At 44.7% G+C, this 27,840-nt stretch overlaps 1 protein-coding gene across 6 annotated transcripts in view; it reads left to right on the top strand.

Moving 5' to 3' along the window:
• The window catches only part of BNIP2 (BCL2 interacting protein 2), a 76,297-nt gene that overhangs the window by 25,655 nt on the left and 22,802 nt on the right, over positions 1-27,840 (top strand). Inside the window, exon 10 of one of the 6 annotated variants that reach the window (XM_053365438.1) lies at positions 20,932-21,026. The exons of 4 other annotated variants lie outside the window; for them this stretch is intronic. Coding sequence is in view for 1 of the 2 variants with exons in the window: in XM_053365440.1 (XP_053221415.1) it covers positions 20,932-20,944 (13 nt within the window). In the remaining variant the exon portion in view is untranslated. Of the gene's footprint in view, positions 1-20,931; positions 21,032-27,840 lie in introns of those variants that run through there. One more of the 6 variants, XM_053365440.1, reaches the window with a different exon arrangement.

Consider the following 27,840-nt stretch of genomic DNA (forward strand, 5'->3'; position numbering starts at 1 on the left):
TATGGCCTGCTATCAGATATATGTGGGGATTGCAGGTGTCAAGCTTAAAGGTGTCAAGATTAAATCAAAATACATATCGGGCAGCGATTCTGTGCACAACTGGAAGTAAGTGCCAGTGAACTCAGCAGGACTCGGGACTAATCCAGCCAAGATGGATTAAGAATAAAACTTAACTTGCAGAATTACCATATATACTCAAGTATAAGCCGACTTTTCCAGAACATTTTTTAATTCTAAAAAAAGCCCTCCATGGCTTGTACTCGAGTGAGGCGGTGGCGGAGGGACGAGCGGCCCGAAAGGAGCCCTTTCTTGCTGCCAGTCTCGCCGCCGCCTGCCTCTCGCAGGGCAGGCACAGGAGCCGTGGCTGGGAGAGGTGCTGCGCTGCGCTCTGCCTCTCCCAACTGCGGCTCCTATGCCTGCTTTTGTGAGTAGCAGAGGTGGCAGCGGAGGGACGAGTGGCCCGAAAGGAGCCCTTTTGGGCTGCTCCTTCTCGTAAGAGCAGGCATAGGAGCCGCGGTTGGGAGAGGCACAGCGCAGCCTCTGCCGATGTCTTTGCCGCTGTCGGCAGCGGAGGAGGAGGAACGAGCAGCTACTTCTATCAGTTGCTGGGGAGCGCTGTTACTTCCATACCCTGCTTATAGGCTTGCAAAGGCATCTGATCAGCCACAGTAGTATGTCAGATGCTGGACTAGATGGTGCCACCTGCAAATTGGATGAGCACCCCCTCAATTCCTTCCTCCAAGTCATTTATAAAGACAACAACAACGGACCCAGGACAGAATCCCACAGCCCCCCACTTGCCACTTCTTTCCTGGATGGTGAGGAACTCTTTGAGTTCAGGATTCAGGTAGGTAGCCGTGTTGGTCTGACGTAGTCAAAATAAATTTAAAAGCTAAAAAAATGTCCAGTAGCATCTTTGAGACCAACTAAATTTGTTCTGGGTTTAAGCTTTCATGTGCATGCACAGCTTATATGAAGAACAAACTTAGTTGGTCTCTAAGGTGCTACTGGACAATTTTTTTTCTTTGAGTCAGTCAACCACCTAGCAATTCGAAAGCATACCAGTGCAAGTAGATAAATAGGTACCACTGCGGCAGCGTTTTAGTGTGCTTTGGCTTCCATCACAGTATTCCGTTGCACCAGAAGCGGTTTAGTCATGCTGGCCACGTGATCTAGAAAGCTGTCTGTGGACAAACATTGGCTCCCTTGACCTGAAGCAAGATGAGCAACATACCCCATAGCCACCTTTGACTGGACTTAACCGTCCAGGGGTCCTTTATCTGGTTGGTAACCAGCTACAAATCCACCTAACAGTTACCTTGTTCAACTCACATTTCACCAGCTTTCTTGCAAGAATATAATGGGTGACTTTCAAAAGCCTTTTTGAAGTCAAGATACACTATTTCCACAGCACTCCCCTGATCCATGAATTTTGTAACTCTACCAAAATGAGAAATGAAAATCATCAAGCATGACTGATAGCTGCCGCTTAATTATCTAATTGCTGTGTATTATAATTTTTTTTTAGAAAGCACTAAAATTTTCTAAACCGTATATGTGTATTTTATGATTACAAGATAGCCTGTGCCTGCAGGCTCACAAGCTAAGAGGCATGACACAAAAGGAATTGAGTGGGCAGAGGAAAGCAAATATTGGGTTGCCTCCTAGCAGCCTTTGGTATCCTGGTCAACGGAAAAGGATAGTGTGTGCCTCCGCTTCTGCAGCTCTACGGCAGCTGGCAGTTGGAATTGGAGTGATCTTTTTTGCAGGCAGGGAGGAAGCAAATTTCCTGCATTTCCTCTGGCTGATGGATGGAGCCATGCTCCTGGGAAGGGGGTGGAATCCCTGCCTCTGCACATAGAAGACTAACATGTCAGGGATAAACCTCATTTTGCCTCTCCTGCTGGTTTTCTAGGTGTGGGGATTTTTGTGTGCCTATGGAGGAGTTTTTCATCCTGGAACTCCCCACTGTGATACAGAAGTGCTCCAGTCCAGGGACAGGCTTCCCATGAACTAGGGCGACCAAGTGGGACAAAGCGAGGCATTACTATACAACAATCTGCCTGTTATTCTCTTTCCCTGGTTTTATTTTCCCAAGAATAAACTGCCACAATCCCCTCCTTGTTAGTCTATTCAGTCATTGATGTGATGTTTGTTTGTCTCTCTTGTGTTTCTGAATGTTTGCATTAATTTAAAAGTGGCCTCATACTCTCTGTAGCTATCAGAGACTTGCTTTCCTGAATATTACAGTGGGGACTCGTAATTGGTCCACCATTGTGCCCATCTGGGCTTCCCCAATGCTCCTTTTGTATGCAAAGTTAATGTAATTAGCAATGTGTTAAGCTTGTAAAGGACTCTGGTGTTGCAACAAACACATGGCTAATTATGAAATGATAGCCAAGCTTTAGGCTCGTTCTGGGGACAGAGTCTGTGGCTGCAGAGTCTTTCACCCTCAGTTCAGTGGCTCTTTATCCCCCTCTTTGCCAATTCCCAGGCAGCAATGAGTAATTCCTCATTAACCTTGACATAAAAAGGGAAACCCATTTCTACTCAGTCAGCTGGGTGCTGTTTTGCTTGTGTCTATCAACGGGGAGGGTCATATTGTCTCTACTAATTATGCTTCAAAACCCCACATCCTACCAATAAGAACAAATTTAAAGAATGATTGAAAGGACAAATTTGAAGCGGGATTACGGGAGCATACAATGCTGCTCTTATCCTTAATTGGACTACTTGTCCATCTAGACTAGTTTTATCACTTGTCCCCAGCAGAGGCCCTCCAGGTTCACCAGTCAGGACCATGGTTGTATCTCTGCAAGGGGCTGGAGGGGTGGCCACCCTTGGGTTTGGTGTAGAGGCTGGAGCAGGCACAGAAGACTGTGACTCAGATGCTTGCGGGGGGCAAACCACTCCCTGCATAAAACAACTTGCTTGTGGGATTTGCACTGGCTGTAAATCCATTCTGGGGGCAAGTCCAAGGTTCTGGAACTAACATAAAGGCTCAGGACCAGGTTACCTGAGAGACTCCCTTATCCTTTATACACCAAGTAGATCACTGTGGTCTTTGGGAGTGTCTCTCCTGCAAGTTCCGAAGATGTCAGGAGCTTGGTCTGCAATTACTTAGAGCAGGGAGGGCTTTTAGTGTGGCTGCCCATGTTCTGTGGAATAGCATTCCTGTGGATGCTATTCAGGCTGCCCTGCAAACAAATCAGAACAACCTGCTACTCAAGACATGCATTCATACAATTGCTGATCGCTTTCACTTCCAGTTTTGCCCAGAGATTTCACTTCTTGAGGATTGTGTGTGTGTGTGTGTGTGTGTGTGTGTGTAGGGTGCTGAACCCCCAGCATCTTTCTTTCTTTCTTTCTTTCTTTCTTTCTTTCTTTCTTTCTTTCTTTCTGTCTCCTACACAGAAACCCACAACTGTGGTTTATCCAGGACAGAAAACTAAGAACAGTTCATAGTTAATTGGGACTGTTGAAGCATATATAAAGCATCTGAAGGTGTTGAAGGCACGGTGTAGACTTAAGTCTCGCTTTCCACACAGAGAGAGTTCAGATAAATGCAGTAGAACAGAGCCTTGAGTCTGATGGGGCCTTGCTTAACCTAATGCTTTATCTAGCTTGGTTTTTTGAAAAGCATAGAATCATAGAATCATAGAGTTGGAAGAGACCACAAGGGCCATCGAGTCCAACCCCCTGCCAAGCAGGAAACACCATCAGAGCACTCCTGACATATGGTTGTCAAGCCTCTGCTTAAAGACCTCCAAAGAAGGAGACTCCACCACACTCCTTGGCAGCAAATTCCACTGTCGAACAGCTCTTACTGTCAGGAAGTTCTTCCTAATGTATATGTAATGCATATGTAAAGGAGCTTGCACTGAATGACTCATCAAAAATAATTATAAAATAAAATAACAATAATTTAGACCCAGCTCTAGTCAAGTCACTATTTAATGTTACTTTCTCTATTTGCTGTGATAAGCATTAAAATTTGCTTGCTGGTTGATTAATCATTGTTTAGCAATGTGCAGTGGAGTCCAGTAAATGGTTTGAAATTGCCACAGTATAATAAATGGTTATTTGATAATGAATGAAATTGTTTGAAAATACTGTTAAAATGTCAGCTTTTAACACACAGATCATTCGTCAAAAAGTGAATGCAAACATGGAAACCACCCGGTGACACCATAAATATACTGCAACAAATGCAGGGCAAATAGCAGGGAAACTGGAATAAATTGATATATGAAGTTAATTTCAATCTGTAAAAGTAATTGCATTGGTTTAACTTATTTAACTCTTCTTACAGTAATATTTATGGTGGAGGGTGAAAGTAAAGAAATAAATGATGATAAATAGATAAAAGACATAGGAAATGGGAATTGTTTTCCAATTTAATTACACTGTCACATAAAATTATCACTCAGATACACAATGCCGACAGCAGGAATACATTAAAACTCTATTATGCTCTGTAGAATGGCATAGTATCCGTTATTGTTTATGCCATAAATATTTTTGTTCTTTCAAATTATCTTCCATCTTTCCAGATTGCTAAATACTGCAGGCCTGAGCTGGTTTGCTCAAAGGGAACATCCATGGGACTTATTTCCAAGCAGGGGCACTTTGAGTCCCAATCCCATGTGGAAAAGGGATCCCCATACTGCCAAAAGTTATTAGGAATTGCTTTCATCCTTTTGCTAATGTTTTTATCCTAAAATAGTTGAAACGTGAATTCTTTTAAACTTTCCTCCTTATGTATGACTAGCAGCAGGCTGGCCATTACACACTACACGGTAGGTTCTGTGTGTGTGTTGCATTATGTCGTCTTCCACCGGACTCCATTAAGGGGGTTGTTTGAGGTCAGAGTCAGCAGAGTGTGAGGCTCCAATCCAAGACTTAGTGGCAGAGGACATATTTTCCATGCTGAAGGCATTCATTTCCTGGCACATTTATTCCCCAGCATTTCTAGCCTGGGTTGGGAAAAGCCTTTGTCAGAAATCCTGGAAAGCCACTGCCAGTCAGTGTAGAGGAGAGGTAGTCAACATGGGGCCCTCCAGATGTTGCTGGACTACACTCCTGTCAGCCCCAAGCCAGCATTGCCAATGGTCATGGATGATGGGAGTTGCAGTCCTGGAACATCTGCAGGGCACGTCACTGACTATCCTTGGTGTTCAGCAGACCAATATGTAAGCTTTGTTACATGCCCTTTTTACATACCTGTCTAGCTATAAATATAATAAAAATGTAAGAATGTTGTCACACTGAATTTGTTTAGTCACAGACAGGTACTGCTGTGAACTACAGCATGATGACAAATGGGGCTGTCAGAGCTTCTGGGCCATCACAGCACCATCAAAGGGTGAGGCAGAAGGAACTGCAGAGGAAGACAGGCAGGTGAGTTTGTGGGAAAGTGGCCAAGTAGGTAGGTGGCAGTGAGCAGGTGGGCGGGGTTTGGCAAGGTCTAACAGGGTGGGGTAGTTTGGGCAAGCTGTATGGGGTCTTGGTGGCCTTGGCAAGGTGGAAAGGGATGGGTTGAGTGGTTTTGACAAGGAGTAAATGGTGGGGGTGGGTGGCTTTGGGGAGGGAGGTTGTGGGGGTAGGTGGGGTTAGCAAGCAAAGGGAGCAGGAGTGCAGCCCCTAATACATATAATAAAGATGCAGGTGTGCTGTCACACTGCAGTTTGCTTGGCCACAGGCAGGTGGCGCTGCAAACTACAGCATGATTAGAGGTGCTGGATGGCTGACAAACCATGGAGGGACAGTCAGAACAGGTGGGGACAGCACCTCTCAGCTCCACTGGCTCCCTGGTTCCCCTGCCTCTGGGATCATGGTCCCCAGGCTGGCTGACATTGGTACTAGGCACAATCCCATCTTCCCAGCCACTTTGGCGGCCCACTGCTTCTGCCACTGCCATACAGCCAATTAGGATGAAGAGTTGATCTGAAAGGAGGAGCACAGGAAGGAGGCCAGAAGAAGTGGTCAGCTGGCCTGTAATCCAGGGCTGCAGCTGCATCTGATCCTCATCTGAGCATGAGATGAAAAAGGTTCTAAGCATTTGGTGATCCTCCTTCCACTTCTCCTTTGCGCATCAACCATTGTGGCTGGGGGTAGGTGAAGCTGGGGAGTAGAGGCAAGAGCACAGCCCTTAGGAAGAAATACTTCAGCTAACAGGTGGGGTTAAGGCAGCTATTGGTCCTACTTTGGAGTTTAAGAGAGTGACTGAGCTGTGGCTTTAACAACATTAGACAAATTATTGGAGGATAACCCTATCCATGGCTACCAGCCATGATGTTCCTCCACTGCCGGAAGAAGTATGCCTCTGAATGCCATTGGCCAGGAATCACAAATGGGAAGAGTGTTACTGCATTGATGTCCTGCTTGCAGGTTTCCCGCAATGGGCTTTTGGTTGGCCTCTTTGAGATCAGGACATTGGACTAGATGGGCCTTCAGTCTAATCCAACAAGGCTTTGCTCCTGTTCTTAACATCTGTGCTGCCTGAGGATTTTCCAAGGTCCTGCAGACCCTAGCTTGAGAAAGCAGACCTAGCCTCGGTCATGTGTGCAATACTTACATCCAGCCGAGACTACTGTTGGAGGCAGATTTAGGGGAGCGCAACCAGTTCACCTGCACTGGGTGGCAAACCAAGAGGGCACTGCAAGGAGGTGTTGCAACAATGATGAACAAATGGCAGATGGCATTCCCCTGTGCTGGAGCAATAGCAGCAAGTGCTCAGGGATTGAACCCAGGACCTTATGTATGCGAAGCATACACACGACCACTGAGCTATTGTCTATACCAAGTTTCAACCTGCCTGACTTGTGCTTTAATTGTGTTTATTGCTGCCTGTCACCCGATGGCACTTGTCCACCCTTGGACTTGAGCTGCTGGCATCCAGCTCCACATTCATTGATGGGAAAACGGTGCAAACCATGCAATTTGAACATGACCCCAAATAAATGGGGACCTCTGAAAGAAGCTCCAAACCCACAAGATGCTTGAAAAACAAGACACACAATCAAGAATGAATTGATGAAGGGAAAACCTTCTACAATATTCCTAGAATGGTCCATCAGGCATCCATAAATTAAATGAATGGACTTGCTCCAGAACTTTATTCTAGGTCTTTAAAATGATATGTGTATATGCTGTAAGGATGGTTTCTTTTCTCGCCTATTGCTGTAAGACAGGCTATAACTAAAATGAAATAGCATTAGAATTTGGAAGTGATCACAGACTGTAATCCAAAATGATCTATTATTTACAGTTCTTATTAAAAATATTGAACATGGAAGACTTTCAACTTCCTGCAGCTTGGCATTCTGTTTGAGTCCGACTTCAATTTCAAAGCTAGTAAAGTCATATATCCAAATTAATGATTGATTTACGGCCTTTATACTCCATATGTTTCCCCTCAAATACGCAATATTTAAAAACACTGGCTGAGTTCCCCCCCCTTTTTTCTATATTTCTATAGCCAGTGTTGTGCATTTGTTATGATCCTAAACTCATTTTCATTATCTCTTGCTTTAAATGTTAACATAAAACCCATAATGACAAAAAGAACATCTTTTTATGTGATCATTTCTGCTGTTGTAACAATTTGCAAGATTGATGGATACACCAAATTAGTTATCAAGTGGAGGAGTTCTGTGGAATACCATGTTGTGAGCACTCCTGCTTCAATCAAAGGCAACATCACCCTTCTGAGGAGATCTGGGCTATCCTTCTGGCAACCACAAAGTAGATGTGTGTGGCTATTCTCCATTTCTATGTCAGCTGAATCCCATTGCAGGTTGCCAGGCCATTTACATCTGGAACAGAGCAAAATCAGGTGAGACTTTTTCACAGAATCATAGAATCCAACTCTAGAATTCGAGTTGAAAGGGATCCTAAGGGTCATCTAGTCCAATCCCCTGTGATGCCGGAATCACAGCTAAAGAATCCTTGACAGATGACCACCAAACTCTGTTAAAAAAATCTCCAATTGAAGGAGAGTCTGCCACCTTCTAAGGGAGCTCTTTCCACTGTCAAGTTGTTCCTTAATGTTTAGTTGATAACTCCTTTCTGGTTATTTGAATCCATTGGTCCAAGTCCTTCCCTCTGGAGCAGCAGAAAACAAGCTTGCTCCATCTTCTAAGTGACAGTCCTTCAGCTATTTGAAGATGGCTATCGTATCACCACTTAGTCTTCTCTTCTCCAGGCTAAACCTACCCAGTTCCCTCAACTGTTCCTCATAAGGCTTGCTTTTCAGACCCACATTCCAGCTTGTCAATATCCTTCCTAAACAGTGGTGTTCCTTTGCTTGCCAGTCCCAACAACTATGGAGACCCCAACAGCCCCCCTGCACAAGACTACCACATCAGCCAAGAAGGTACCCTCCTCAGGGAACCTGCAAATTTGGAGACATCTCCAGCCTCCCACCCCAAATCCTGCCCTCCAGTGGCGTAGCGTGGGGGTGCAGGGGGGCCGCCCGCACCGGCCGCAAAATCGGGGGGGTGGGGTGCTCGCACTCGCAGCTCTCTGCCCCTACCTGGATCACGGGTTAGGGGGCGCAAATTACTTGCCTTGCCCCGGGTGCTGACAACCCACGCTACGCCACTGCTGCCCTCTAAGTAATATCCAGGATCCCAGGATCAGAAGAGGAGATGACTCCAGGTCAGGCCATTTCCTGCTTTGCTTTGTGAGCCTGTTATCCCCGAACCTTCCCTGGGAGGAGGATGCCCAAATGAAAGCATGCTCTGGATCAGGGCTCTGCTGATGCTCCAAATGGTGTTGGCCAGCTATAGAGCTGCTCCTTCAATGCCTAGAAGTTCCCGATTCAACACCTCATCCTCAGCTGTGTGACCTCCTTAGCTAGACAGCTTTCTTGCTTTCTTAGCAACCTTGATCACTGACCTGCTAGTCAGCTCCCCAGGCTCACTAATAGGACAGGATCCTGAGCTAAACAACAGCGATAATAGAAATAGGACTCTCATAGATATTGGGGTGCAGCTCTTCCTGGAGGTTGTGGTGGGGGAAAGCGGGCCCTCCTGGGAGTGCCACATCTTGGGATCTTGCAGGAAATTTGCTGGAGCTCAGGTGGCTAAGTGACAGTGGCTCCCTAGACCCAGGAACATGATGTGCATCCTCTTTCACTGGATAGGTCAGCAGAGAATTAGGTAGCTACCTTTGTTTCCTTCTTGCTTACCATTCTTTTCCTTTTAAAATGGTTTGGAGGACTCAACAAGGTCATTCCCCATATATTTGTAGTCCAGTTATGGAGCAGCTCTGTTGGGAAAAATCAATGAACCCATCTTAACAAGGTGCCTCACCCAATTGGGTTCACATCTTGTACCAAACCAAGGATTCCCTGGGTGGTCTTGACTATTCTTTGATTCCGGGTCTCTATTTCCTCCATCTTTAAAATGGGCACAACTATGGACCACTTTAGAGGGCCATTCTGTGCCTGTAGGAGACAAAGCCTGCCAGGTACCATGAACATGGAAAATACTACTGTGATTAAGAATGATGAGGAATTAGCAATTAGTGTATGTAAATCTGCTGAACTAGAAGAATCTCAGTTCTTGCTCTGAATAGGGGAAGAGTTAATTTCTTAGAATGCATGTCCCAGCCTTTTTTTCTGATCAGAGAAAGTCACGTAGTCTACAGCTGAAAATCTGGACATCTACAATATTTGTTGTGCGGTTTATAATTATTCTTAATGCCCTTGCAAACACATGTAATAAAATGCTAACAAACCATCATCCATTACCTAATTATATTTATCTAGACAGACAATGCTGAGGGTGGGGGAAGCCTACAGTAAAAAATATTGTTTTTCATTTGGCAAATAAAGCCTACATTTACAACTTAATTATCCCCTTGTAGTGCTGTAGAGAGTGATTTCAGTTAATCATTCTTGGGTTCTAAGATTCCCCCCCCCACTCAGAAAACATGAGGTTTAAAATGTATGTTGACTCCCAATTAAGTCTACTTCCCCTCTGGTAGGGGAGTTGTTAATGGGATTTAAATGTTTTTTGCCGGTTTCAGTGGGATCCATGGCAGGAGATTTTCCCTCCCCCTCTCTTTGATGAAATACCTTTCCTGGTAAAAGACGAATAGGGAAGATTGTTAACTATTTTGCAAAACATGCTTTTGCAAAATATCCTAATTAACGCATATACTTCCAGGCTCCTGTTCCTGATCATCAAGAAAGTAGGGCGAGTCCCAAAGACTCTCATTAGTGAGTGTACATCCAATGGAGACAATGCTGTCAGTCTGATGGTGACCCCTTCAGCAAGCTTTTGGTTCAGCTGGGCCAGTTCATATAGTTTGTGAGCTTTCCATGTTCTCCCTGAGATATGTGGAAATGTGACAGCACATAAAAGGACCGACACAGGTGTGCAAAGTGTGGCATTTTGGCGGCAAGGCCCACATGGAAGGCTTGATATCTCCACACAGTCCTTGCCTTGCCACAAGTCATCCATCAGTCCCATGCTCTGGGGAGGTGATAACATGGCTGCTATAAGATGCCCTTGAATAGTATTTGGAAATGTCACCTGGTCCAGAATACCATGGCTGGTTATTAGGAGCCCATAACTTCTTTTTTATAGCAGTTGCAGTGGCTGCCAATTTGTTTTCGAACCCAGTTCAATGTTGGGTTGGGGCCAATGAATGTTGGAAGATTCAGGACAGTTAAAAGACAAAAGTGCATAGTTGAACTATGGAACTCATTCCCACAGGAGGCAGTGATGGACTGCTTTAAAAGACAATTGGACACATTCATGGATATCAAGGCTCTCAGTGGTTCCTAGCCATGATGGCTATGCTCTACCTGCATAGTTGGAGGCAGTAAATGCTTCTCAATACCAGCTGCTGGAAACCGCAAGAGGGAAGAGCACTCTTGCATTTGGGTGGCCACTGTGAAAACAGGATGCTGGACTAGATGGGCCATTGACTTGATCCAGTCGGTTCTTTTTCTGTTCTTATGCTGGTTATGGACTTCCATGCTCTATACAGTTTAGGACCAGGTTACCTGAAGCACTGTCTCCTCAGACATGGGCTTGCCTGTATATTAAAATCTGCAGAAGATGCCATTATCTTTGTTTTGCCCATAATATTTTAGTCTGAAGTTTGTAGTGTGTCCTCTGCTAATATGTACCATGTTTCTTTTGTATCAAAGTTTGAATTGGTTTTAGAACGTGCACACTCATCTGTGACTATCTGGTGATGGGTACAGTGTGGTATAGTGGTTAGAGTATTAGACTAGGACCTGGGAGACCAGGGTTAAAATCCCCACTCAACCATGAAGCTCACTGGATGGCCTTGGCTCAGTCACTACCTCTCAGCCTATCCTACCTTACAGGGCTGTTGTGAGGATAAAATGGGGAGGCTGAGCTCCTTGAAGAAAAAGGTGGAAAATCAACAAATACCTGAAGAGATGGAGTAAAACAAACTTCATGTTCTCAGACAAAATACCCATGATTAAAATGATAATCCTTCTGAAGCTAACATACCAAACCCTTGCAATCTGGTTTCCTTCAACCCAACTCCATAAGTGGCAGAAAAAACTACATTCATTTATCTTCTCACACAAAAAGCCACGAGTTTCTGCATGAAATGTCAGGGCTGGTTCTCCATCTTGCAAAGACATTTCAGGGGAACAGGAGTTCTGCTTGAAGAAGCATTTAGTCAGGTCCCAATAATTGATGCATCTTCCTATCAAGTCAGGCCCACAAGCTTAGTCCCCGGGGTGTTTAATAGGTAAGATATATTGTCACTCTGGTGTTCATTTCTCCAGTAATTGTGGAAAACTTAATGAGACCACTGATTGCAGGTGGAGTTATAGTAGCTCAGCTGCATGATGCAAGTTTGACTGCATTAGTATGCATAGCATCTCAGCCTTCATTTAGGAAGGGAAATGTAGACAACCCACAAAATATTTTCTCTCTTTTCTTCCAAGGAAATGGTTACTGGCGCCAATTTGTGCAGTACCTTACTGGTGCAGGAAAGGAAATCTTGTTAGGCTCTCTGTTCTTTGCATGCATGGCACCAGAGCTCAGATTACATATACAGCAGCCTGCGGGTGGTGGACCAGGAATCCTTGGGCGCAAAGTTCTGTTAGCCCCAAGGAAGAGATGGAGCCACTCCCAGCTCCTGCACAATGTGCCCCGAACACCAAAGAACAGACTCTGCCACGGGATTCCAATGAATGGATCAGCCTTCTCAGAGGATCAGGAAAGTCCCAAGACACTTCCCTCAAAGTAACCCCTGTGGCTTGAAACCCCACTGTCTAGAACAGTGGTTCCCAGCCTTTTTTTTTTTTTTTTTTGGCCATGCCCCACCTAAGCAACTCGAAAATCCTGATGCCCACCCTGTGAATATAATTCTTATTACCAGTATTCAAAAAGTGAACTCCTATTCATGTGGAGGAAGCCTAAAAGGCCATCAGCTTGGTCTAAACAAGCTTCCTAAGACATGCAATCCATGAAAGAGAAAAATAAAAGAATGAAAGGACAGTTGAAGTACTGAGGAAGAAATCACTAAGAAATTGTAAAAATTATTGTTGTTGTTTTTAAGTGATATGAAAAAATAGCAAAGTTTCAAAGCATATAATAGAGAACCGAAAAATGGTGACCACTTCAGCTGTGTAGCTATGGAGTGGTCGCATTCAGGGGGAAATTCCACAAATGTTGACTGAGCACTCCTGGAGCGCTACCGCCCTGAATGTGCCCAGAGTATTTTCTGTTTAGATAACCTCTCCATTGTCACCAGCTGACCACCACGTACATTCTGATTTTATTTTTAAAATGTGTATGTCACAATATAGATTTATATTTATATTTTTATATTTATATTTATATTTATGGTTCTAGGGGCCTCATATAAATATAAGAAATGCAAAAAATCCACTGTTAATAACTCATTCTCAAATTGCCCCCTTAAAAATCAAATTGCCCCCCTGTGGTGTGTGTGGCCCCCCCATGGGTCTAGACACATGTGTGGGAAACATGGGTCTAGAAGAAGCCAATGACTGAATCACCTCAAGGTGATTTAATCACCTCAAGGCAATTTACACATAAGACACTTAAAACCAGTTTAAAAACACAAAAACAACAAAAAGTGCTAACAAGTGGACACTCGTGGCAAAGGCACATGTATCCAGTGCTTTTCCTCCAGCAGGTACTCAAGGGTACACAGTACCGGCACGTCTTTTCGCTGTTGTTGAAAAGAGTGGCACTTGCATGGTGAGTACCAGAACCTATTTTTCTAAAAAAAAAGTACTGCATGTATCCATCTGGGAAAGCCTTTTAGGACAAAATTGCCTACACCTGTTTCTGGAAAGTGCAGCTGTTGACCGCCTGTCCTATCTTGACAGGGATGCTATTCCACAGAACAAGGGCAGCCACACTAAAAGCCCTGCTCTGAATTAAATGTGATAGCTGAGATATTTGTTTTTTTAAAAAATAATATTTTTATTAGGTTTAACAATAGAAAAATAGGACAATGAAAACACAGAAAAACAATATAAAACACAACAAACTTTCACAATACATAAAATACAAACATTTAACAAGAGGAAAAAAAGAACAAGAACAATAGCTGAGATATTTGGAACTCATGGGGAAAATTCTCCCTCAGACCACAGAGATCTACTAGGTGTATAAAGGATCAGGAGATCTCTCAAATAACGTGGTCCTGAGCCATATAAGACCTTGTATGTTAATACCTTGAACTTGGCCCTGTAGCAGATTGGCAGCCAGTGCAAATTCCACAAGCAAGGTGCAATATGCTGGGGGTAGTTTGCCCCTACAAACAACCTAGTGGCCAAGTTCAGCACCATCTGCAATCTCTGGACAACCCCCTGTGCCCAAGATAGCCCCATGTAGAGTGCATTGTAGTAACCCAACTGTGAGGTTACCAATGCACGGACAACTGTGGTCAAGCTACTCAGATGCAGTACTCAGGGGGTGAGCGTAGCCAGAGGCAGCATTCAGGGTCCGTGTCTTTCATCTTGGCTACCCAGCCCATACTATACGGCTTTGCTAGTTGCTCCCACACACTGCTGACATAGCTATTTTTTCTGCCTAAACTGCAGAAAACCAGCACTTCCAGGGTCCTGATCTCACTGTAGTTCCAACCTGTTCTGGAGCCCTCAGCTATCTCTTTTCACCTTGCTTGGGTCCTCATTTCCTCTTGGTGGTAGACATCACAATGGGTCATGGCACCCCACTCTCATGATGCCTTCCACAGCTACTGCTTTTGGAAGCACACAGGGGGGTCATGGATTTACTAAAATGGAGCTGGGAGAATGAGGGGCTGGGGCTTGTGTCTGCCCTCTCCACTAAACTTCAAGCACTGTTTCAATAGTTCAGGAATATTCAGCACCTAGCCATGTGGAATTCTCCTCTAGGTATGCTCAATGCTTTGTGTGTGTGTGTGTATCAGCTGCAATTCCATGGGAATGAAGATACTCCACAGAATGTGATACTGGTCACAGGATTTAGCTTGTGGAGAATATTGGACGCTGAGGACATGTTACATGCAAATGCATGTGAAATATACTTGGAGTCCTATAGAGGTATAATGCTCTTTATTGCAGCTTGTAAAACAGTGATTGAATTGCCCCCCAAACCTCAGGCTTTTATATACAATATTTACACAATGAGTCTCGTCTGATTGGCTGATTCTGCTTCCCTCCTGGAGCCTGATTGGTCTTTTCCTGCAAGCCAATCAGTAGTTGCATTCTAGGATTCTACCAGCCTAACAGGCTGATTAACTTCTTCCTGGAGCCTGATTGGTGTTCTCCTGCAAGCCAATCAGTTGTTGCATTCTAGGATCCTACTTGCCTATTGTTCTAGGATCCAAGGTTAGTACATAACAGCATGTGACACTGCCCAAACAAATGAGTGCTTTATTAAAGAGAAGAGGTGCAGGGCCACTCTACCAGCACAGGTGAGAGACCAGCAAACATCCTTGAACGTTTCCATCTCGGCTAGTCATTAGGACAACTTCTAACTAAGAGCCTGAACCTGAGCTTTCTTATTTGCTCCTCCCACCCAAACCACTTTCCTTGTGTGTCTTGTTGTCAGTCTGGGAGCAGGGACTTGCGTGTGTGTGATTTCTAAGCTGCTCTGGGAGTCTTTTTTAAAAAAAACCCATATTTGTCAGCAATGCAAAACTGAGTTTGGAAGGTTGTGCTTGTAGACAAACTGGGGGAGTCTGTCCTCAAGAGGTTCACAGAAAACGTGATGGGGTAGCCAGGAGTGGTTTGGTGGAGGGAACATCCCATCACAAGCAATGCAATGAATATTCTATCAAAACTGCCTGCCCTATCTTTGGGATTGAGATTAACTCTACCTACTGAACGTTGCAAAATTTATTTCAATGGCCTCTGACCGCCATACATCAGCAGCCAACCCCTATCTATATAAAACAATAAGCAGAATCTTAAGGCTCTCTTAGAGGCTGTCGGCAAGATGTATATTTGCTGACATCTAACCTGACTAAAGCCAAACACCATTACCCCTGTGACTGATTGGAGAGCAGCCATCAGTTAACAGTTTTATTTCCCTCCTGCAGCTGAGTTCCTTGACCAAGTTATCTAAGCTGAAATAGCTTTCCAGGGCTGTTACCAGCTCAATGGTTCTCTTGTAAAGTCGGGGGGGGCTGGCGAAGGAGAGAGGGTGGGGGACACCTCTTCATTTAACCTCTCTGTCTCGGTTATTACTGATGGGCTATCAATAATTTCAACTTGGTTGAGCAGTTGGCTGAAGGTTAAATAAATCCTCCTGGTTGTTTGCATGATTGTATCCGAGCGGAAGAGTTCCAATTGGACGGCGATTTCTTAATGGCCGATTCCCCAGGAAAGGACTTGTAGAGTCAAATATAGGTTAACAGGGGGTAGGGGGTTGGGACGGGAGAAAACTGTGTGCTTAAACAGAGGGAGGAAGCTGGGCAGTCTGAAACTGAAGCATGAAGTGCATGGCTGCCTTTAAAGGATAAATAAATAAAAGATTTCTTATATATTAATGCAACATTTTTATATGTAACTGTAATATTTTTGTTTAAGTTGTCTGTTGTTGCTTCAGTTTTCTGTTGCTTAGAGATATTTATATTTAAATTGCTTAGAGATATTTATAATATATTAAGCAATGCAGAAATTCGTTTGGTGTCTTGGGAGACAATGGAAGAGTGTGCCTTTGGGGTAAGTCAAACCATTGCAATTACATCCACAACTCTAAATCTGTTGGAAACACCATTCTCATCCTCATCTTCCTCACTACCATCTGTTTACTTGTATGCCTCTTTCCCACAAAATTGTGGTTCACAACATGTCAAGTTACCAAGTATAACTCTCTCTCCCCCCCGAAACAATTAGAAATAATATGAACCATAAATAAATACAGGAAAAAATCATACAAGTTTGTATAAAACAATACAAATAAACCAAGCTATTATAACCACTTAAAACTAATCTGGAGAGAGGATAATGCCCTACACGGAAATTAAAAAACAATGTAATAAACACCCACAAGCTCCAGATAGTGCATCTGTTTCCAACCCCACACCCCGTCTCTCTCCTGGGAACCTGCAGACACCTGCACTCCGGCTTTCACCCAGAGGGGTCTGATGGCCACTGTTATCATGGTTCTTACTCTGCACAGAGGCCAATAACTTTAATTGCACATCCCCAGAAGACAGGAAATGATGGACTTCTGGTCTGACCCAGCAAACTCACCTCCCACATTCTTTTCCCCTTGCAAGGCCAGGCAAGAGGCTGATGTTGCATTGCCAGGTTCTTATTGTTAAACTTGGCCCCGTGATCCTTTTGCTGTCCAAAGAGATTATTGCTCATTCCATTTCAGGCCTGTCAATTTGGTCACATGCCAGAGTCATTACAATACTTGTCAATGCTGGAGAAATATTTCCCCAGCAAAAAGGGCAAGTGATGGTTGGCTTCCCATTAATAGCTGTTAATTGTGCACACAGCAAATTATTGCTGTGCCAAGTTCTGAATTGCTTACCAATGCACACGTTATTAGCTAGGGGCAGGATCAAAGACCTACAATGTCCTGCAGTGATCTGTGACTGTTTTGCAACCTGCATCCTAAAGGAAGTGAGAAAATTAGGAGATATTTAAGAATTGTCTTTTGGATTAAGTTTGAGTTCATATTAAAGGAGCCAGTGTGGTGCAGCTGTTAGAGCAGGGACCGGGTAGCTGTGGCCTTCCAGACATTGCTGGACTCCTTGGCAATGGCTGGGGCTATTGAGGTTTGCAGCGTAACATGGGGGGGGGCACAGTTTGCCCATCGATGAGTGATGAGACCCAAGTTGAAATCCTGCTCAGCCATGGAGCTCATTGGATTTCTTTCTCAGTCATGGCCTTGTATTTAGATTGTCAGTTTATTGGGATGTGACCCTGCTGTGAGCACTGCTCTAGAGCAGCCTTCTTCAATCTGGTGCCCTCCAGATGTTCAGGGTTACAATTCCCGTCAGCCCCAGCCAGTGCATGCCTTATATCAGAAATGAAAATAGTAAAATAATAACCTGGTCAACTGCTTATTTTTCTTTTGCTGTGCTGTAGTTATGCTGCCCATTTTATCATGACACAAATCTTACTTAGCATCTGGCTCCCTGAGTGAAGCAATTGTTTTTATTTGTGTTCATGAATGTAATATGAGGTGAGCCCTGCTGGATTGGGCCAAAGGTCCATCTAATACAGCATCCTCTTTCCAAAAGTGGCCAACAAGAGACTCCTGGGAAGTCCAGCAGGAGCCCTTTGCTATTTTGTACCACGCTCCACTGTTCCACTGGTATTCAGAGAGACACTGTCTCTGACCATCTAGCTATCATAACTAGTAGTCAGTGACAAACCTTTTTCAGGAAGCTAGTGGACATCTTCATCTTGTGGCAATAACTTCTATAAATGATACATGGTGTTGAGAAGTCTACCCTCCTCACCACTGTTTGGTCTGTTTTGAATCTCTGTCCTATCAGTTTCATTGGGTGGCAAGTATGAAAAAATGGTATGATAGATTACTTGGATTACTTAAGCCTGGGCAGAGGGTTATTTTTTTGGTCTATGCATCCTCAGCAGCATGAGCCACCAATGTGGCACCCATGGGTGCACATGTACCCACAGAAGCTTTCCCGACTGCCTGCAGGATCCCACCCCTCTGCCCCTGTTCCACTGAAGGACACCTTCTTCAGCCAATAGAAGGCTTTATTCAAGTCTAATTGCAGCAAGGGGGTGATTTCAAGGCAGTTACAGCTCGGGAGGAGAGAGTTTCAGTGCCTGTGTGGTCACAGTTTCCCCACTTTGCAATGTGCTCATTGAACCCAAAAGGCTGGCGACTCCTGCTCTTCAGTCTTACATCCATGCAGAGACAAGTCTGTTGAAATTGGTGGGTTGAATTTTGAAGCATTTGGGGGATAAGAATGCAAAAGCAGGATCCAGTGTACAGAGCCACATTTTCTTTAAAAAATTCAATCACTTTCTCCAGTAATTGATCTAGTTGGAATTTCAAGGGGAGTTATTTATTCTAGGCCTTTATAATATTGTATTATATATGATAGGTAGTGAACAACCCTGACTTTGCCTAATAACAAAGCACAATCATTATGTAAACAGGGAACCAATCTCATCCAAAATCTGTCACATAAATGTCATACTATCCAAAAAGAAATGTGTATGATTATACACACACTGTAATTGAAAACGTATAATACATTAGTGAAGCTGCCCATTTATCTAACTCTAATCAGTTCCAATAAAATCTCATTTAGAAAAGTTGAGCGTAGTTCAGGCTGGTTGGTGATGAGAGTATCAGTCATGTGAAGAGGCAACCGAACAGTCCTGGAAAGTACTTTAGAAGTATTAAAAAAAACTATATGAAAAATGATTACTGGTCATTAAGCAGCAGCTGAAAAAAAGAGTGTTTCAAGCTCTTTCATACTAGTGCAATGCCAGAAGAGGAGCCCAGATAACCCCACTTTTATGAGGCCTCTATTCCTTTGGCAAACATTACCTCACAAAACAATTTTGTCAACACATAATAAGCATATGCACATACCCACCAACTGCTATGGAAAAGTTGGGAGCGTCACAAAAAACCTTAAGCCATCATGGTTTCTTACCCCGTCACGCAATTTCCTGAATTACTGGTGCTGAACCAAGGGGGGCACCTTCTCAAAGTCCAGAAAGTGAGGCACCGCAAGCACTGGCAGAGGAAGAGGAGTGCGGGGTGTGTGTGGAGTGCACTGCTCCCGGCAGCGCAATCCGAGACCCCCTGCCCGCGCTGCGCACCATGCCCCCAGAACGCACATCATGCCTCTGCCGGCAGTGCGCCACGGCCCCAGGATGCACGCCAACCCTGCCCCCGCCTGCTCCCCGCCCCCCTTGGTGCTGGAGCATGTAGCTCTGCCACTGACCGCAAGGTTTGGGGAAGGGGGCATAAGACTCTGACAGGGACCTAGAGTCTTCCTTCCTCTTTCCCAAAGCCTAGTTAGCGCTTGCCCAGCTTTGGAAAGGAGGATGGGGGGCTCTAGGATGCTACCATAGCCTCAAACCTCCTTCCCAAAGCCTGTGCCAGCCAGGGAGTGGGGTAGAATCAACCTAGAATAGCAGGCACCCTTCGGTCTTCATTCTCAGTTGCTAAAGCTGGTTCTAGTTCCTATCTTCACTGTAAGCTTGCATTCTTCTTTTAATTAGCCTAATTGGCAGGGCAGATACAGAGCGTGAAAACACTTGTTTTCCATATGGTTGTATTGCAGGCAGATTCTGTGCATGCTTACTCAAGAGCAAGTCTCTGTAAGTTTTTCGCATTTGCCATCCATATTGAGCATATGCCACATAGCAGCTACAATACAGTTTTCTGTTGATCAGGCTGTGGTAAACAGGAAGAATTATTCAGAGGTTTGTTCAATGTTGAGTCTTCTTGAAATCTGAAATTACAAGGAATTATAAAGAAGTTATGAGTAATTGCTTAGGTGTTATGCTGCTCTGTACTTGGGTTCATAAACCTCATGTTGCCTGAAAAGTTTTTGTGTCTCCGTTCTCATTGCATAATGCATCAAAGCTCAGTCCTGCAATCTGTTTTTATTGCAGGAGTGAGCTTAGACACACTGATTAAACAAGGGTGCCCTGATCATGTGCAGAATGCTGCTTCCTTATCACTGAATAACCACAGGCAGTCCCCTCTTCACAGCCCTGGGATCACCGAATGATAGAATTGTAGAGTTGAAAGGGATCCAAAAGGTCACTTAGCCCAACCCACTGCAACACAGGAGTCCATATTCCAAAGCAGAGGAACTCTTTCATGAAGCAAGCCCTGACCTCAAGAAACCTTAAAGCCCAGCCTCTGGTTGGCCACAGTAAAAAGGACCCTAATTTATGAATTACCTTCTAAATCACTATCTTGAGATGGTTTGCACATAAGACAATCAAAAACAGTGAAAAACACAACAAATGCATTTAAAATATGATCAGAGCCCTAACAAGTGGGCACTCGTGGGAAATTAATGCATCAGGGGAAGCCTGTCAGAACGGAATTTCTTCCACTATTTCCAGGAAGTGCAGATAGTAGGTTTGTGATAGCAGGAATGCTATTCCACAGAATAGGAGCAACCATACTAAAAGCCCTTCTCCAAGTTATTGCAGAATAGGTTTCTGAGATCTTTGGCACCTGCTGGAGAAACTCTCCCACAGACTGCAAGATATATGAGAGATAAGGCAGTCTCTCAAGTAGCTTGGCACCAACACCTTGAACTAGGCCCGGTAGCAAAAGAGCAGTAAGTGCAAATCCCACAAGCAAAGTATTATATGCTAGGCATAGTTTGACCCCCACAAGCAACCTACCCACCGTGTTCTGACACCTTGTTTATTTGTTTGTTTTATATTATCTATATTGTTTATTGCGTTTCTGTCTCACTTTTGTTTCCAAGGAACTCAAGATAGCGCACATGGTTCTCCACCTCCTCATTTAGTCCCCACAATGACCCTGTGAGGCAGGTGCATCTGAGAGGCAGTGACAGCCCCCCCCCCGTCACCCGGTGAGCTCCCAGGTCCAGAACTCTAACCACTATGCCACACTGGCTAACAATGACACCCTGCTTACTGGCAGAGAATATTGCCTTCAGAACCAAATTGTGCTTCTGTTTGCATATATAGGGGGCATGAACATGGAGAGAGAGAAAGAAAGAGAAACCTTGTACATTTAGGGTTTCCACTTGTGGCAGGTTGTGCTGGATCAAAGACTTTTCCATCAGCAGCAAGACATACCCCACAGCCCAGACTCTCTGACTTTTTCTGCCCCCAGTCCAGGACAAAGAGCACCCCCTGAGCATGCCACTGCTGCCCCTCCCACCACCAGCCACCTGCTGCCTTACCTTCGCTGGCTTTCTCTCTGCCTCTTCCTCTGAGGCTGCCAAGAGGTCTCATTGGCGAGTGCTGAGAGGCCTCTGACACCTGCAAGGCCCTTGCCACTCCTGCCACTGCCTCCTGGTGCCATTGTGAGGCCTGGCAGGTCACTGCCGCTTCTAACACTACCCACTGTGGTGAGGCCTAGCAAGCTGCCAACACGACAGCTGTACTTCCAGAAGCCGTTTGCGTACTTCTGGAAGCTCACTTCCAGTGTCAGCTTTTGGAAGTATGTCAGGATTGGTGGCCTAGCAGCCTGGCAGTCCTGGCAGTGACAGTGGCAGCCTGGCAGGCCTTGAAGCAGTCCTTGTGGTGTTGCCCTGGCAGTCCTTGCGGTATCCTGGGAGGCCTAGCAGTGGTGGCACCAGCAGCCTTGTGCCGGCGGCAGCAGAGGCAGCAGATGCCGGCAGAAGCAGGACACCCCACATTTCTAACAGAAGCCAGGGTGTCCCGCTCAAATTGGGACAGTTGGGTGGTATGAATATATGGATACAAACACACATTTATATGCAGTAGGAAACAAGCCAGCGGGCTCTATTGGTTGGGCTACAGCCTGCAGTTGTCCATCAGGCAACACTGAGGAAGAAGAGCCATTTCTGTGGTGGCCCCCACACTTTGGAATGGCCCCAGAAAAAAGGTGTGCACTGACTGGATCAATTTTGGCAGGTGCTAAACACTTCCTTGTTCACCATGGCTTTTGCCAGCTGTTGATGCTTGTCACAGGAGAATCCTAAGTATTTCTTAAATGACTGCTTGATTGGACTTAACATAGAATACAAATATACAGTTAAAATTATGATGCTGCTGTACACTGTGTATGAGGTGGTACATAAATATTTTTTCATGCACCCCAATCTCCAAGCAGCGGGAGACTCCAAGGGTGCCTGCACTTACTCAAGACTTCATTTCCTTGGAATGAAGGTCAATGGAGACTGTGATGTGTTTAGGATATATGGTTTTATGTAAAGGACTCACAGCATGTTAAACCCCACTTGGTCATGACCATCACTGGGTGACCTGGGGCTCCTCATCGCCTCAGAGCTCACATCCACACTATACATTTAAACCCACTTCAGCAGTCACCATGAATACCAAGATTCCCAGAGTGGTTTAACCATCAATCCCTTTCCACAGGGAGCTCTGGAAATTGTAGCTCTGAGAGGGGAATAGGGGGCTCTCCTAACCACTCTCAGTGCCCTTAACTAACAACACCTCCCAAAATTCTTGGGGGGAAGCCGTGGCTGTTTGAAGTGGTACCATAGCACTACAGCATGTATGGCGCTGAACGTGGCTGCTGCCTCGCCAAGAACTGTTGTAGTGCATTTCCAGATTACTTCTTGGTGCATTGTCTTCCCCCTGAACTGTTGTTTTACTACCACTTTGAAATACCAAACTGTGAAAAGTTCAACAAAGGGATTAAAAACCTCCTCCAAGTTTAGTGGCAGCTGAGACCTACACAGACTCCATTAAAACGAGGCTGATGGCTGGTTTCCAAAGGCTGGCTGGGCTGTTGCCAGCTTTTTTAATGAATATCTGTAATTTAGTTCTTATTTTCCTACCTCTTTATTAAACACCTCCCAGCCCCATCTCGCCTAATATTTGAACCAGCAAGTTTAATGACCATCCCTTCATTAAACATTACAAGCTTTTTAAGACCTTGGCAGAGACACCTTTCTTTCAATAACTTAGTGCTGCTGCAAAGTCAACAGTGACGGCTAAACTAATCCCTTGTGTTCGCTAATTATTATAGCTCGTTCTTGGGCAAGATGGACGGAATTGCATGGAAAGTGCAGGGTTTACTCCCATCCCTTCCATGCCACAGATTTACATGCCAGCGAAATCTCTCGTGCCTTGACACTAGATGTCAACAAAGGGTAATCGTGGTCTCAGTTTTTTAGGCCAGCGCAGGTAGCTAAGAGCAAGCCCTGTTAGCATTTTTATAGCAAAGGTGAAGTATAGCTAGATGCAAACAGGAGACATATATTACAATAAAAAGGGTAAAGTTGTCTAGTGTTTTTAAAGTCAGTCATAAAAAGATGAATAATGGTGCAGTTTAAAGCTAAAAGACAGCTGCCACGCTCAATGGCCATGATGGATGTCTAAACACCCAGTGTGGAGAGAACCTGTTCCCCGGAGACCACCATCCAAAAAATTAATTACTACGATTCAGCATCTTTAAATGTGCCACTTAATATACTGCCACCATAATTAAATTTCCAGCCCTGTGACCTTGAGACCATTTCCTCAGATAATAAATGAGATCAAGGTTTAATCGATGCAGATAGACAGCGAAACTGTCCAAGGAAAGCACAAAACCATCATGGGAACACTCAAGGTCAGGTAAGGAAAACCACAGGAAGCTGTGGATTGGCACTAATTTTATATATATATATATATATATATATATATACACGCACACACGCACACACGCGCGCGCACACACACACACACACACACACACACGTGTTCTATTTGCAGAACAATAATTCTACTAGGAACAACTGGAGTATTTTATTGCTCCACAAAGTGATGAGGGCTGGACTTACATTACCTTGGAAGTAGCTTTGGGTCACTAGGGTCAATTTATGTGAAAAAAGTGACCAAAAATGCAATTATTATTATTATCATTAATAGCAACAACAATATGTTGTACTTCAATAGCCCATTTTCTCTTTGGTGGAAAACCCTACTATCCTGTGGATGTCTTCCACTATCCTATAATTCTATTAGAATATGGTTCCAAATCTGGGATTTTTGAACCCCAAAGTAAAAAGTAGGGAACACATGGAAGTGTTTCCACTCCTCAAAGGGCTTTGTTTCTTTGATATCTCAGTAATGCAAACAACACCTGGGTAAGGTAAATCAGCATTGTAGTAATCACTAGCAAAGTGCCTGCACTTGTGATGGGTGAAGTGGATGGACTACAGGAGGTGGACTATGAACTGCAAGGATCCTGGAGCGCCTTGCCGAAGCTAAGCTGATCTGGATGTGATCAGAGACTGCATGGGAGCCCCAGGCAGTCACACTGAGCTTCCCAGAGACGTCTGGTTGGCCATTTTTGAGAAGAGAGTGCTGGACTAGAGGGGCCTTTTGCCTGACCCCAAAGTCTTTTCTTCTTGTTAGTGAAGTAGGAATCATATATCTGGTGGAGAATGTTGTGAATGAAGCTGGGAGATACACACTTTTAAAGTCTATGATTCTTTTGTCTCAGTGAGTAGTGATTTTGAAATAATATTCTGTGGACCGTTAAAGATCATTTGTGGGTTGGCACCCATCTGTCTTGGGACACAATGTAGGCGTGCGCTTTTGGGGGTGAAGTCAAATGATTGGAGAGTTACAGCACCTGATGTGTCTGTGGAGACTGATATGGGAGAGACATGTTTTGTTGCAGCTGGGGCAGATGAAGGCGCCTGGTTGTGCTGATGCAGGTGTGCCATGGCATTTCTTCCTTCTGCGCTCCTCCCGCCAGTCATTCCTCCTCTGGTTACTGTTGTGGATACACAATCTGACTGATTGTCTCCAGGCACTGCATCATCTGCAAGGGATTCCCACATGGCAGGGCTGGTGTTCTCAGCCTCCATGTCACATTTGCAGACATCTTTATAATGTAATGCCTTTTAAACTGCATGATTCCAACACAACAACAATAGAGCTATCAGCCTGGTATTGAAATCATCGCTCTTGATATCAGATTGACAATTGTCACTTACGAGTGCCCTCAAGGAATACTTGGTTTGAACAGCATTGAATTTTACTTGAACCATGAGCTTCACCAAGCCTCAGAGACAGGTTTGAAAGACATAAACTCAAATAACCCTGAGCTCAGGAATTTGTTTTGAGTACCAGCACTGAACAGAGCTCACAATCCTCCGTCTGCCCCCCAACACCTGACAACTTCTAGGAGCCACAGGTGGGAGCTGAGTGTGTGGGGGGGGGGAGCCAAAGGTGAACAAACTATCCCAGAAGGAGCATGACATACCCCCCACCAGAGGTACAACCCTAACAACCCATACACCTGTTGGTGCATTCATTTCAGCAATATAATTGGGGGGGGTATTCATTTTGTTGCTGTACTTTGTTGTTAAGCAAGTCAGACATCTTTGCTGATCAATAATAATAATAATAATAATAATAATAATAATTTATTATTTGTACCCCGCCCATCTGGCTGGCTTTCCCCAGCCACTCTGGGCGGCTTCCATAGAAACCAAAAAACTCTAAAATATCATACATTAAAAACTTCCCTGAACAGGGCTGCCTTAAGATGTCTTCTGAATGTCAGGTACCGGTAGTTGTTTATCGTTTTGACATCTGATGGGAGGGCATTCCACAGGGCGGGCGCCACTACCGAGAAGGCCCTCTGCCTGGTTCCCTGTAGCTTTGCTTCTCGCAATGAGGGAACCGCCAGAAGGCCCTCGGCGCTGGACCTCAGCGTCTGGGCAGAACGATGGGGGTTGGAGACGCTCCTTCAAGTATACTGGGCCGAGGCCATTTAGGGCTTTAAAGGTCAACACCAACACTTTGAATTGTGCTCGGAAACGTACTGGGAGCCAATGTAGGTCTTTCAAGACCGGTGTTATGTGGTCTCGGCGGCCGCCCCCAGTCACCAGTCTAGCTGCCGCATTCTGGATTAGTTGTAGTTTCCGAGTCACCTTCAAAGGTAGCCCCATGTAGAGCGCATTGCAGTAGTCCAAGCGGGAGATAACTATTTCAAATCATCCAGAGATCTCCTATCTGCTGTCCCAGATTAACATTAACCTTTGTAGACTAGAGCCCACTTAATGGATTTCTCCCCCCACCCCAATGTCAAATATCAATCAATCCTCAATCAGTCAGAAGACTTACTGCCCACCTTTTTCTAAGGTGGTCAACAGCTAAAATTTCATTTCAGGTTCTACTAGGCAGACTCACTGGATGTCACTGGAGGGAAATGCTGCAGTGAAGTCTCTATATCTACCGTAGATGTTCAGATTGTAGAATGTTGGTTGGGTGATAGGCAAAGTACTCTGCTTCCAAAGCAGTTTCCCCACAACAAACACTCTGTGAGGTGAGTGGGGCTGAGAGACTTCAGAGAAGTGCGACTGGCCCAAGGTCACCCAGCAGCTGCAGGTGGAGGAGCAGGGAAGTGAACCTGATTCGTTCACCAGATTATGAGTCTACCGCTCCTAACCACTACACCACACTAGACGTTCATTGAGATTTTGTAAGATTCTGCTCAGCTGGTGGGGTGTATGAGATCTTAGGGGAGGGGTAGTAATTCAGGTGGGGGGGCACATCATGCTCCTTTTGGGTTAGTTTGTCCACCTTTGGTCCTCACCCTGCACTCAACTCTCACCAGTGACTCCTAGAAGCTGTCAGTGTGCAACAGTAGCCACACCCCAGACACATCTTTCAATGGCTGGCTAAACCAGGGGAAGATAGCTGATGGGTCTCAAATCTTGATGAATTTGGGACTTCCCCTGCTATGAAGACAGGCTTCAGCGGACTGAGCAGACAAGTGGAATAGAGTCCCTGAGACGGTTGGATGGTGTCTTGGATGCCTCCTTCTGGTAATTCTTGCAGCCAAGCTGGTGCAAAATGTACTGTATTGCTCTGCTTTCCTTTGGACCACATCAGCAAGGCTGAGAGGAGGTTCTTGCTGTCTGGGCAGTCCAGGGCCTCCATACACACTGCTCAGGCTTGCGCCCCAAAGAGATCACTTCAGTGCTGATAAAGTAGTGATTTGACTTCACCCCCAGAGACACACTCTTGACTCAGATGGATGCCAACAACATTAATGGAACACTCAGATGCTCCTACATTTACCTCCAGAATCATAAAGTCTAGCAACATGAGCATTTTTTAAAGCAAAGATTTCCAGAAAGCCCAAGTTCTCTAACTACATATGAATTCTGAACTTGTTCTGCAAACCCCACATATACTTCCCTGGACAGTTGGTGTGTCCCGGGAATGATCTCAGCATAGACAATCCCAATATAGTTATCTCTCTATCCCCTGTTTCCATCAACTGCTCTAAAAAATGTTTCCCATTGAAAAAATATGTCAGAACCGCTGAGACAAACAAATGCATCCTTAAAATACAACAAAACAGAAAGCAAAATGCAATCTTTCACTCTGCAATGTTACCTTTTTATTTTCTCTGTCTTAATTTGGCTTTGATCACGGGGTGGGGTGGGTGGGGGGAGGTGGGGTGATAAACAAGATGTTTTACATATGCCTACTAGGAATAATTGATAGTTCATGCTTCTCTGTGTTATACTTGTTAAAATATTTGCATTTAAAAGCCAAGTTGGAGTTCTAGCTCAAGGCTATATGCATGTCTTTCCTAAGGAATATCAGATAAGGGAAAGGATTATAAATTATAATTGTTTGGGAAGACTCAAATTTAAAGAGACACAGTGCTTTTCACTTTGCTGCTCTTCAGGAAATTTCCA

Source organism: Podarcis raffonei, chromosome 14, assembly GCF_027172205.1.
Source record: "Podarcis raffonei isolate rPodRaf1 chromosome 14, rPodRaf1.pri, whole genome shotgun sequence".
In the NCBI taxonomy this organism is placed as follows: Eukaryota; Metazoa; Chordata; class Lepidosauria; order Squamata; family Lacertidae; genus Podarcis; species Podarcis raffonei.